This window comes from Rhinopithecus bieti, unplaced genomic scaffold, assembly GCF_001698545.2.
Source record: "Rhinopithecus bieti isolate Rb0 unplaced genomic scaffold, ASM169854v2 scaffold_28517, whole genome shotgun sequence".
In the NCBI taxonomy this organism is placed as follows: Eukaryota; Metazoa; Chordata; class Mammalia; order Primates; family Cercopithecidae; genus Rhinopithecus; species Rhinopithecus bieti.
Window position 1 is genome coordinate 107,291 of NW_016813121.1, and position 12,226 is coordinate 119,516.

A 12,226-nucleotide genomic window follows, 5' to 3' on the forward strand; every position below is an offset into this window, starting at 1 on the left:
AAGATGACACTGGTTTTGTGAAACAAGACCTTTGGTGAGTCCTAATTTTTTTTTTCTTCTTCTTCTTTTTTTTTTTTTTTTTTCATATTTTGACAACCTTGGATAAGTCATATAATCTGAACCTCAATTTCCTTATTTGAAAATTGGAAGTAAAATGCTTCAAATTTGTGGTCAAGCATTTAAAAAGCAGTAACATATTTTTTAAAGGGTTAATCATAAACTGTTATACAAAACAGAGTGAGTATTGTTGTTTTAATTTATTACTATTATTATTATTCATCAATATAAACTGGAGGGTAGGGAACTTTAGGTAAGATTTCAGATTGAAAACAAAAGCTAATAGGATCAGAAATCATATGAAATGACTGAGAGACAAACAGATCTGCAGAGAGAAAGGGATAAAGCTGGAGGCACAGAGATAGAAAATATTGAGGCATGCATAGATACAAAGGCAGAGAAGTGAGAAGGACCAGACACCAGGAGAAGACACACAGAAAGGAGAAGCTCCAAGTCAGACCTCAATGACAAGTGACCTCATCCTTAGCTCTTTGCTGAAGATGAAAGGAAGGTAAGCACAAGCTTTTCTTGTCTTTTTTTTTTTTTAGATCCAAAATGCCAGGATCCTTCTCTCTTGGGCTTTCTGCTGCTGGGATCTCATCTACAACCAAAGCATGACACTTGTGTGCATATGTTTTTGGAGTCTTGCTCTAGAGTGGCTAAGCTGGAGCTGGCATCAAACCTAATGCCTTTTCACAGTCTGAAATCCAGAAAATAGCAGCCATCTGACATTTCCCCTTCCACATACCACATCTCCCATTTCTACTTGGCCAAGAGGCAAAAACCTATTTACAAAAGGGCTTATCTAACATTCTCACCTGGAATACTTATTTTTCCTTCCTGCTTCCATTCTACTTTGCTCCAATTAACATTACTCTGACTGCAGCAGTTCAAAGATACAGGATTGTTGTCACACATCACCTTCATTTCTTCATTTGCCAAAATTTGGATGGGCATAACATCTATTTTCTTCTTGCCCTCATATTCAAAAATGTCTAGTATCAGTTTGCAAACATATTCACCTGCATAAAATACATGAAATCATGCATTATTACAACATATGCATATTTTCTTAGAGGAATGGTACCCTAATCTCATGGATCATGACAGTAATGACAGTCCTTGATGAAGCATCATTTTCAAAAGCATCTGAGACTTAGTCTAAAAATGCCTAAAAAACCATTCAGGAATTTAGGAAGTGCAGATATTTCTGATGCCACAAAGTGGAGTACAGAGATGTTCTGAGGAAATAGTAGAAATCTCAGGGACTTTGCTAATAAGGAAAAAAGTATAACAATAGAAGTAGGAAAGAAAAATTGAAAAGCCTTGGAGAATTAGAAGAAGATAGATAATATTGCCATAGTATTTAACCATGTGGTAAATCAAAATCAACAACTACGTGATAGGAGCCATATGTCTATAGCCCACCTCATCATGTAGAGAAAAGGAGATGGCCCCATTGGCATCTGAGTTACAATGCAATTATTACATTCCAGAATATGTCAGGTTCACCACTAGTCTTAGGGAAGAATTAAGCCTTATGCTTGCTTTTGTAGTGCTTGGGGTGAGCAAGAGGACAGGAGAAAGCTGAAGGGAGGGATAATAGTGGAGAATCAGAAAATTTGGTGAGGGCAGGGAGAATGATGGATATGTTCACTCTCCTGACTGTAGTAATGATTTCACAGCTGTACATGGGTCAAGACTTTTTAAATATGTACAGTTTATTATTTATCAATTCCTTCCTCAACAAAGCTGTTTTAATTTTTTTTAAAAAATCAATTGAAAATTAAATTAATAATAAAGTAATATTATATACTAAAACAAATTAATGAAAATAATTATATACTATAATAAAACAAATAATGAAAATAATTAACTTTAAAATTAATTAACAATTAATACCATGGTGATATGGTTTGGCTCTGTGTCCCCTTCCAAATCTCATGTTGAATTGTAATCCCCACGCGTTCAGGGAGGGCCCTGGTGGTAGGTGATTCTCTCATGGGGGCAGTTCCCCCATGCTGTTCTCATGATAGGGAGTGAGTTCTCATGAGATCTGATGGTTTAAAATCAGATGTTTGACAATTCCCTAGACCCTCTCTCCCTCTCCTGCTGCCATGTAAGATGTGCCTTGCTTCCCCTTTGCCTTCTGCCATGATTGTAAGTTTCCTAAGGCCTCCCCAACCATGCAGAACTGTGAGTCAATTAAACCTTTTTTCTTCATAAATTACTCAATCTCAGGTAGTTCTTTATAGCAGTATAAAAATGGACTAATACATATGGGATTAATTTTCAGTTTTGAAAGGTTGAACCAGGAGACTTCTTTGGGAAGAGAAAAACACTATCTACACATCTACATAAAACACTATTACATATTTGCTTCTTTACAAGCTCTTCATTCCATTCCTCACACAAGTTATTGAATGGAGACCTACCTGCATCACCCGGAGTGATGTTGCGGATGGTGAGCTTGGACACCGAAGTCATGTTGTTGAACACGGCAGTGTAAATCGAGAATCTACTGCTGTTCTGGATTTCCAACTGCTGTTCTTCATAGCGCCAAGACACATTGGAGGACAAAAGTTCATTTTCACACACCAGACTGACTGTGTCCCCTTCAAAGATGATTTCTGGTGTGACAGAGAACTTAGTTTCATCTGGAAACCCAAAGAAAAGGTAATAAGATCCCAAAGCAAACAAATTTCATTGATGCTACTCACCAGATACAACCACCACAAAGCTCTCAGAGGTCTTGACAGCATCTGTGGTGCTGAACTGGCTGAGGCAATGTGTCTCCTCACTCCATCCCCATGCAGCTGGTGTCTGAGCCCTGAGGAAGTGTGTCCTGCCACATACCAGGGACAGGGTTTCCCAGTTGAAGTCTTTGCCCTGTGGCTCCTTAATGGCAGTAATGGAAATTTTAAAGCTGTTTTCAATATTTCAAAAAGTGTGGTAGAAAATTGCACATTTACTTATGGAAAAAAAAAAAAACACAAACTAACTTAAATATCAAGTTTCTGTGCTACAGACTGGAATCATATCAACTGCTTCTTATCAATAACTGATATCTCATGCTTATTGAAAGCTCTGACCTAAGTCTTGAATGATTTAGAAATGTAAAAACAAATCAATTAATTATAATAAAGTCTGCTTGAGAAATAAGAATTTCCTAATACTCATGGACCTCTGTAGGAGTGGGAGCTTCATAGATAGTAAGTTTGGATTTGAATCCTGGTTCTGTCCCAACTGTAACTCTGTGGCCCTGAGGAATTTGCTTAGACTGGCTGAGCCTTAGTTCCCCTGTCTGGAAAATAGGAGCAGTGACAGTTACATTTGGGAGGTAACTTGGAGAAACTGTAGCTATTATTATTGTTTTGGCAGTAAAAATCCATGGGATCACTGCCTTATCCTTTCACAAATAAAAATAAAAACACAGCCAGGCATGGTGACTCATGCCTGTAATCCCAACACTTTGGAAGGCTAAGGTGGGAGGATTGCTTGGGGCTAGGAGTATGAGACTAGCCTGGGCAATGTAGTGAGATCCCATCTCTAAAAAAATAAATAAATAAAAAGTAAAAAATGTTAGCCAAGTATGGAGTTGTGCACCTGCAGCTGCAGCTACCCCAGAGGCTGAAGCAGGAGGATCACTTGAGCAAGGAAAGTAGAGGCTGCAGAGAGCCATGATTATACTACTGCACTCCAGCCTGGATGACAGAGGGCTACACTCTGAGGCCTACTGCTCTAAAATGATGGCCCTCTATTTCTTATTGGTGCATTTTATGAATATTTAAACCTCCACTACAATATTAGTTTTACTTTTTTAACTTAATTTTGGATCTGTTAATTTAGAAAACACACAAACCCAGATGGCTCTGTGACCCCCTTGTGCCCCTCTTCCACACACCCCAGGTACAGTGGCATTAGTCAGATTGGGAGGCACTGGCATAAGAGGAGGAGGTGGTACAGAACCCCCTGTGCCAGGGACTGGAGTGTCTAGCTTCCCAGAGGACATTGTAACATAAGCTAATTTCCTAGGTTTACGCATAACCGTAAATAACATGACCATATCTAAACAATTTCACTTACTGCTAGTAAGTGCTTGAAAGGAGTTGTAGTCCATTTTGTAGGTCTGATTGAGGCTCTGTACAACTTGTTCATTGGCTTTATGTATTAACTCAAGTGATGGTGCTGTAGTCTTGACTTCATATGTCACAACCACACTTCCAGACCTGGACAGAGACCACTCGGTTCAGTAAAACAATAACTGACGTGGAAGAGTCTAGATATTTATGGCTTATTTGCTTAGGAAACAAAATAGCACAAACTGCCTGTTGCAGCATGAAAATCTATGGTCCTGATTGGCCAGCAGGATCTTCCAGTAGAAAGACATCATTGCATGGCATTATTTCATTTCTATATTTCTGAACTATTTGGACTACAAACTTATCCCTTATCTTTGCTTGCAAAATTTTTGCACATGTATAGAATGAACACAAGTCTTTTTCACTTTTTCTTTTAAACAGGTGCATCTGTAAGGGGTGAGATACTTTTTTCTCCTCTACCAAACTGCTCCTGCTGAGAATTCCACATGAACAATGCCTCTCTAGGGGGTTTACCTCCTTCACTACCTTATGGATCCCAGCCATAAAGTAGAAAAGACCAAATTAAAGTATTCTTACTTGAACCCTGTCACAGCCACGCCCTTGAAGCCTGGTAAAATTCCGTAACCCTTCCGAAACTGGAAAAATAAAGCAAGATGAGTGTCATATAGCAAAGTCTAGAAATAGGTGTATCAAAAGATCTGAAGCAGAGTAAAAACCGCATATTCCTAATCACACTAGGTAAAATTATCTTCCATTTTGTTAACTGTAGGCATTAGATTTCTGAAGAAATAATTCTTATCTATGTCAGTCTGGGTTCTCCAAGAAGTAGACACTAGATGAAATGTGTAAAAAATTTACTCAGGGAAATGCCTAGCAAAGAAAACGTGGAGGGAGCAGGGAAGACAGAGGGAGCCATCAGACCCCCAAATGAAAGACAGGGAAGGAAGGTTGGATAAAAGCATCCTAGCCCGAACCTGGAAAAGTTCAATAAAGCCTTCCAAGGAGTCCCAGTGTCTGCCAGACACAGATGTGCTGCGCCTCTTCATTGGTAGGGAGCAGCAGTGATGGTCATGGATTTCAGAAGCAGCAGCTGCAACCCTTGCTCCACTACATGACCTGTAGTTGGAGGTCTGGGAGGGGCATCCTCATGGCTGCCATACTGCAGGATTGGTTGGTGTGCCAGATACCTAGGTGGTTGCTATGTAACTCTCTCTTACAAAGCATATAATTTAGTGTAGTGTGTGTGTGAGGAGGGTTCTCCTGCTGTACAGACATATTAAATGCCAGAAATGTAAATCAAATATCCAAGAGCTCTTCTGAAGCGGCACTTCATCAAGGCACTCGTGGGAGATGACAATATTTGGGTGACATGCTGGGATGAGCAGGAGGCTGCTAACAGCCTAAGGCAGGGCTCGGCTGCCAGGAGAAGGGAAGTCATTATCTCAGCCCACCTGTAATAATCTGTGACACATCCATTGGGAAGCTCTGTTCCAAATATGTTAACTCCAGCAAAGTGTTTAGGTTTAGATGAATCAATTCAATGTGAAGCACTTAAGACAGTGACTGGCAAACAGTTAACACTGGTGGAATAGTCTCTATTTTTATGTGAATAAATTTATATCTGTCTTAGGTATGAATGCCTAGCAACCTCTGGTGTAGAGTGGTTTGAAACCCTCTGTGTTCAGCCATGGGTTTGTCTGCCCAAAAGTTAGGTGTTTCATTCATGTGGTATGTGAAGAATAGAAATGCACCAACTGGTGCTTGTAGGCTATAGATTCTTGGGGCTTTGAATAAGTTTTACTGAATTGATGCCACCAAATCTTATCTGAAACAGTTCCACCCTGAGAAAAATTTATACTTATAGGTCAAGGTGATGCCACACTGTCCCCTAAACATGATTTGATTTGAGGACATATTAATTCACCATCTCAGATGTAAAAGAATAATAAATCCACATCCGTAAGTTCTGATAGATCCAAGCCACTGTTCACTGTGAATGCAACAGACTCAGTTCAATCCAAACAGTTTGTTGGTTAAGAGGCTCTTGGGGCCAAAACCTACCGCTGTTTCCAAGTCGGTCTTGTAGGACCTATAGAGGGCAGAGGAAGTGTTCATGAGGTCTTCTTGAAAGCCTACATTTAGTCTGACTCTCATGTTCAGGGTAACATCTGTTGAAAAACACAGGGCAATATTTAAAAATATCATGTTAGTGTCTGAGTATATACAAACCAGAAACATTTGTAAGTTGTTTCTGTGTGTTAGTTTGAGATAGAGTCTTCCTCTGTATCCCAGGCTGGTGTGCAATGGTGCGATCTCAGCTCACTGCAACCTCCGCCTCCCAGGTTCAAGTGATCCTCCTGCCTCAACCTCCCGAGTAGCTGAGACTACAGGCGTGCACCGCCACACCCAGCTAATTTTTGCATTTTTAGTAGAGGCAGGGTTTCACCGTGTTGGCCAGGCTGCTCTCGAACTCCTGACCTCAGGTGATCCACCCACATCAGACTCTCAAAGTGCTGGGATTACAGGCATGAGCCACTGCACGCAGCTGTAAACTGATGTTGAATAGCCACTCAGTGTGCATTTAATGAGCAGTTACTTACCTTCCTGAAGCAGGCAAAAAGGTCCCTTGGTAGGCAGTTCTTTAAGGCAACTGCAATGGTGCCCTGGGAGGAAGATGTCATGCTCTTGACAAGTGAGATTGTGAAGACAACTTTCCCGAGGCCACCCATAGCCTGTCTCGCAGGAACACCAAATTTCATTTCCAGTGGGTCTGCAGACTATCATTAACCAGAACAGCAAGGAGAGACAAGGTGGAGATGGCGGTCACCATATTTGTACTTATAGCCTGCAGGTATTCATTCTTGAAGAAAATCCTAATCTGACTTTATATTACCTTTCCGAGAACTTCAATAGCATAAAATTGATGTTTGCATGTATGCATCACCATGCTATTAGCCATGACCATCTGAAAGATGACTGCTGTGATGGTTGAGTGATGAATGGCTAAGTCATCTTTTAGATACTCATGCCTAATAGCTAATAACCACCAGATGTCTATGATGATAAGTAGAAGGTAGCCAGCCTCCAAGATGGCCTTTGCCCACCCCTACCACTAGGTATTCAAACCCTTTTGTAGTACCTTCTTATGTTGTACTAGGATTGGTCTATGTAATCAATAGAGTATGGCAGAAGTGATAGTATGGCACTTCTGAGATTAGGTTATTAAAAACACTATAGCTTTCCTCTTGGTTGCTCTCTCTCTTCCTCTCTCTCCTCTCACTCTGGGGGTAGTTGACTGCCATGGCATGAAGACACATCATGGAGAGGTCCACATGGCAAAGAACTGAGGTCTACAGCCAATAGCTAGTGAGGAACTGGAGCCTGCCAACAACCACATGAGTGAGCTTAGAAATAAATTTTCCAGGCCAGGTACAGTGGCTCACTCCTACAATCCCAGCACTTGAGAGGCCGAGGCGGGTAGATCACTTGAGCCCAGGAGTTTGAGACCAGCCCGGGCAACATAGCAAAACCCTATCCTACAAAAAATACAAAAACATTAGCTGGGCATGGTAGTGTGTCCCAGGTACTCAGGAGGCTGAGGTGGGAGGATTGCTTGAGCCTGGGAGGAAGAGGTTGCAGTGAGCTGAGATTGCAACCACTGCACTCCAGCCTGGGCAACAAAGTGAGACCCTGTCTCAAAAAGAAAAGAAGAGAAAAGAAAAGAAAAGGAAAGGAAAGAAAAGAAAAGAATTTTTTTTCTCATATGCCAGTTAAACTTTCATATGATGACAGCACTAGTTGATAGATTACTTACAACCTTACGAGAGACCTTGATCTAGAACCACCCAGCTAAACTGCTCTAAGATTTCTGACTCTCAGAAACTGGGTCTATCTTCTAGTAAGAGAACTAAACTTTTTTTTTTTTTTCCATTACCATAAAACCCTACTGAGGACACAAAGACAAAAGGAAGAAGTGTCCTTTTACATCACTCTTGTGGAGAAAAACAAGAGGCCTTGTCTTGATGGAAGCTCCAGTGAGGAAGAAAAGCATTCTCAAATTTCGGTGAGAGCCTCTGGCCTGGGGCTGGTTCATCTCTAGGCCTATGTACCACATAAAAAGAAGGGTCAACCTTGGCATGGCAGTGAGTGACTTTCATGGCTTTAGTGCATTTTCATCTGGCAGAGTGAGCAAAAAGGACCAATGCTTCCTTTCTATGTTAAATGCAGCAGGATGTATGTTAGAACATACCTCTATTTGTAGACTATTGTAGATATAGTTTATAGGGCAAATAAGTTTATACCTGTATGGAAGTTTATTTTTATATTACTGTTAGTACCAATACTTGTCAATACTTCCACCTTCTACATCTTAATTCTTAACAAATATAAATACAATGATTAAAAAAACTCTCAGATAATAAATGTTTGTTATTTTACGATGCTAGGTTTTAGACTTTGTTATGCATCAATAGATAATAAATACAGAGTGCAAGTAAATCTGTGCCTTTTACATATCAAGTCAGGTGTGAACAGCCCACATGAACACTGCTCTCATGGGAGACAGTAAGAAATGTTCTGAAATCAGAGTGCTTTGAATCAGTTTCCAAAGCTCGACCAAAGTCACATCTTTGAGAGCTGTTTGTTCTGCAGATGGGTGCCCAGGAAAAGTCCCACAGAGTGACTACCCAAAGGGAAGTTATCAAATAGTTGTTTCAGAAATAGGAGGGGCAACACATTTCAGTTAATTCCTTGGATGCTGATGCAGCCTGTATCCCAGCAGTGGGTGGCAGTGAGGCAGGAGAATTAGGAACAGAAGAAACTGGAGTTGCTAACAAAGAAGCTGAGTGCCCACTAGAGGTAATTTGAGGATAGCCAGTAGGATCCCACTTGTTGAAATCTCTCTCTTACTGACATGAAATTCCAGTGCTAAAGCAATTTTGTTGTTGTCTTTTGTTTTGTGAGGGAGCATTATTGGAGGAGTGGTTGAAGAACTTTTGAGTCCCACATAAAATACAAATACAAAAAAAAAAAAAAAAAAAAAAGCATGGAAAAAGTTACCACCTCCAGACCACCTGCCATATCCCAGGTATTGTTTGGTGCTTTATGCACATTGTCCAGTTTTAAATATCCTCAGTTTTATTTGCCATTACTAAAAAGGGATCATAAGGCAGACTGTTGGAAAAATGAGGTGAGGGAAGGATGGAAAAAGGAAGATGGTGAAAGTTTGGATGCTTAGTCATTAGTGCCATGGTCAGTAGGCCTAACCTTTATTGCCCGCCCTGCTGCATTTAACATAGAACATACATCGTGCTGCATTTAACATAGAAAGGAAGCATTGGTCCTTTTTGCTCACTCTGCCAGATGAAAATGCACTAAAGCCATGAAAGTCACTCATTGCCATGCCAAGGTTGACCCTTCTTTTTATGTGGTACATAAGCCCAGAGATGAACCAGCCCCACGCCAGAGGCTCTCACCGAAATTTGAGAATGCTTTTCTTCCTCACTGGGGCTTCCACCAAGACAAGGCCTCTTGTTTTTCTCCACAAGAGTGATGTAAAAGGACACTTTTTTCTTTTGTCCTTTTGTCCTTTGGGTTTTATGGTAATGGAAAAAAAAGTTTAGTTCTCTAATGAGAAGATAGACTCAGTTTTTGAGGGTCACCCATCCCATTCACTTCCTCTTTTAGGCCAACTCCTCTTAGCTGTTGCCTGCTGGTCCTGAGGTCTGTGAGCCTCAGGCTTTCTCTGCCACATTGAAATATTCACTTCTGTCAAACCTGTTTCATAGTTCACTATCAGAAAAGATTCACCCCCTCTATGTGTGAAAGACCAGTCTTTCTGGAAGGATAAATTAAACTTTCCAAGGTCGATTGCATTTAATTGAGAAGCTTGTTAACCCAAGTTTTTAAGATGGCGAAGCCTCTTGAAGTCATCCCATCTCTAGTAGAAAAACTAAGAGAGAGTTTGTTAGTATGTTTACATTGAATGTATGGAAGGTAAACTCACAACTAAAGCTCAAGTGTCTATAATCATTAGTTGTTCAACAAAAAACTATTTTTGATACTTGGTCAGTTTTGTTTACTGGATTCATTTACTAGCACCTACAAAGACACCAAAAGGTTTCTGTTAAAAAATTTGGGAAGCAAAATTGACTAAAATGTATGCAATAATTTATTCTAAAGGCAAAAGATCTGTGCTGGGTGGGAACATAGAAGGGTGTTTCCTATGTATTTTCCAAAGTACCCTAGTTTGGTGAGATGTTCTATGGATAAAGAGTGGGAAACACAGCAGAAGCTCACTGCTTCTGAAGGACTTATAATGCACATTGGCATCCAACTGGAAAATCACTAACTCAAGGAAATTAGTACTAATGGTACGAATCAGTGGGAAATGGCATCCAAAAGGGGTGGTAAGGGAGCTATGACTTCCAGTAGCATATATTAAGAATCAAAAATTAAAATGCATGTACCGACATTGGGATGGACTATTTGAAATATGAGAATTCAAAAGAATTTCAAAACAAGAATTTTTTTCTTGCTCTCATTTTAGAATAATAAAACCCAACATCTATTAGTGCTTTTCAGTTTAAAAAGCAATTCCCTTTTATCAGATAACTGGGAGCCTTGTCTCACAACTTCTACTGTATATCAGTTCTTGGGTGATGGTCTCTGGAGACATAGAGAAGCTAGCATGACATTGGAAAAGGGTTTGCAACCAGAAAGTCCAATCTATGGCCTGAAAGGTTCTACTTAATGCCTTGCTTCTGATGCAGGCATGTACCTCATTCCTATTACTTGACCTATAATGCCAAAGAGAAGGGTATCTGGTACTTACTAATATCTTGAACCAGTCCTTTCTATGTTCATTGATATACCAAGGAAAGAGGACACAGGGAAGAGGATCCAGTAGTTTATCTGCCCAAGGGAAGAGGACCCAGTAGTTTATCATGAAGGACCTGGCCATATCTTGGGACCACTTTATGACAAGCATCATACAAACCACCAAGCAAACCTCTGGTCACCATCTAAAATAAGAAACCTCTGGCTGCAGAGTTTACTGATAAAGGCTTCACTCAGGAAGGCTATGAAGTCATAGAATCACACATCAGTCTCGGTGAGTCATTTCACTTGTCCACTAAGTAAAAGATTGCTCTGATAGGAGCTCAGACAGTCTTTCTCAAGACATCCGGTCATTTATTCTGAAGCAATGGGTCTCTTACTCACCTGTTGTCACATTTATGCTCAAAATTTGGTCAGTGTTATTCCCATGAATTGGAAAACTGAGGCTGTTCAAGTAGGCTTTGATAGGATCCAGGAAGGATGCATTTTCAAAACTGATCTCAATATTAACAGTGTATTCTTCAGCTGCAGGACTTTTCGTGGCAACTGCAATGAAAGCACATGAAGGCTGAGAAACTTACCATGGGAGATGGAGCAAGATCATGATGGATTTTTCAGCAGTTAAAGGTAATGACAGGTACATGTGAATGGTTGGTCTATCAACCCTTGGGAATTTCTAGTGAAACTTTTCAGAGAAAAAGAAGAGTTTATCTACTCACCGCCTTGGTGTCCAAGGCCAAGCACTGCTGTGTGAAGTATGGACTGTAATGAGGCAAGAGTGGAAGCAGAGAGATAGCAGGAGGGTCTGGAAACCATTCGGGCAAAATACGTCACAGTCAGCACTCAAAGGAGTGAGTCACTGTTTCATCTGCAGTATGCATCAGTCAATAGATGCATACTCTAAAGGCTGAACCATGCATGGCTTGAAGACATCCGGGAAAAGTCACCCAGTTAATTCCCTTTGCCCTTAGCCTATGGAAAGAGCATATATTCTTTGCTCTTCCTCTGAATTTCCAGTGTTCAGAATATGATAGGTGCTCAACAAAAGTTTGGCAAATTGGAAAGTAAACTAAAATAGATTTTCAGCTCTTCATTGTTTTTCCAAATTGTTTCCAGGTGGTTAACTGGCTGGTATTCAAGATAGATCTGTTCCCCAACACACAGCTACATCAGGCAGGCTAATATATATGTATATGTGAGTTTGTGTATGTGTGGATATATATATATAT

General features: G+C 40.3%; 1 protein-coding gene across 7 annotated transcripts in view; it reads right to left on the reverse strand.

Annotated features, from left to right (window-relative positions):
* The window catches only part of ADGRF5 (adhesion G protein-coupled receptor F5), a 106,891-nt gene that overhangs the window by 24,515 nt on the left and 70,150 nt on the right, over positions 1-12,226 (reverse strand). For all 7 annotated transcript variants that reach the window (XM_017847686.1, XM_017847691.1, XM_017847689.1 and 4 more), the window contains 7 exons: positions 11,382-11,543; positions 6,761-6,937; positions 6,222-6,328; positions 4,737-4,795; positions 4,144-4,286; positions 2,493-2,714; positions 876-1,079 (listed from right to left, as the gene is read on the reverse strand). In XM_017847686.1, coding sequence (XP_017703175.1) covers positions 876-1,079; positions 2,493-2,714; positions 4,144-4,286; positions 4,737-4,795; positions 6,222-6,328; positions 6,761-6,937; positions 11,382-11,543 — 1,074 coding nt within the window. The remainder of the gene's footprint in view (positions 1-875; positions 1,080-2,492; positions 2,715-4,143; positions 4,287-4,736; positions 4,796-6,221; positions 6,329-6,760; positions 6,938-11,381; positions 11,544-12,226) is intronic.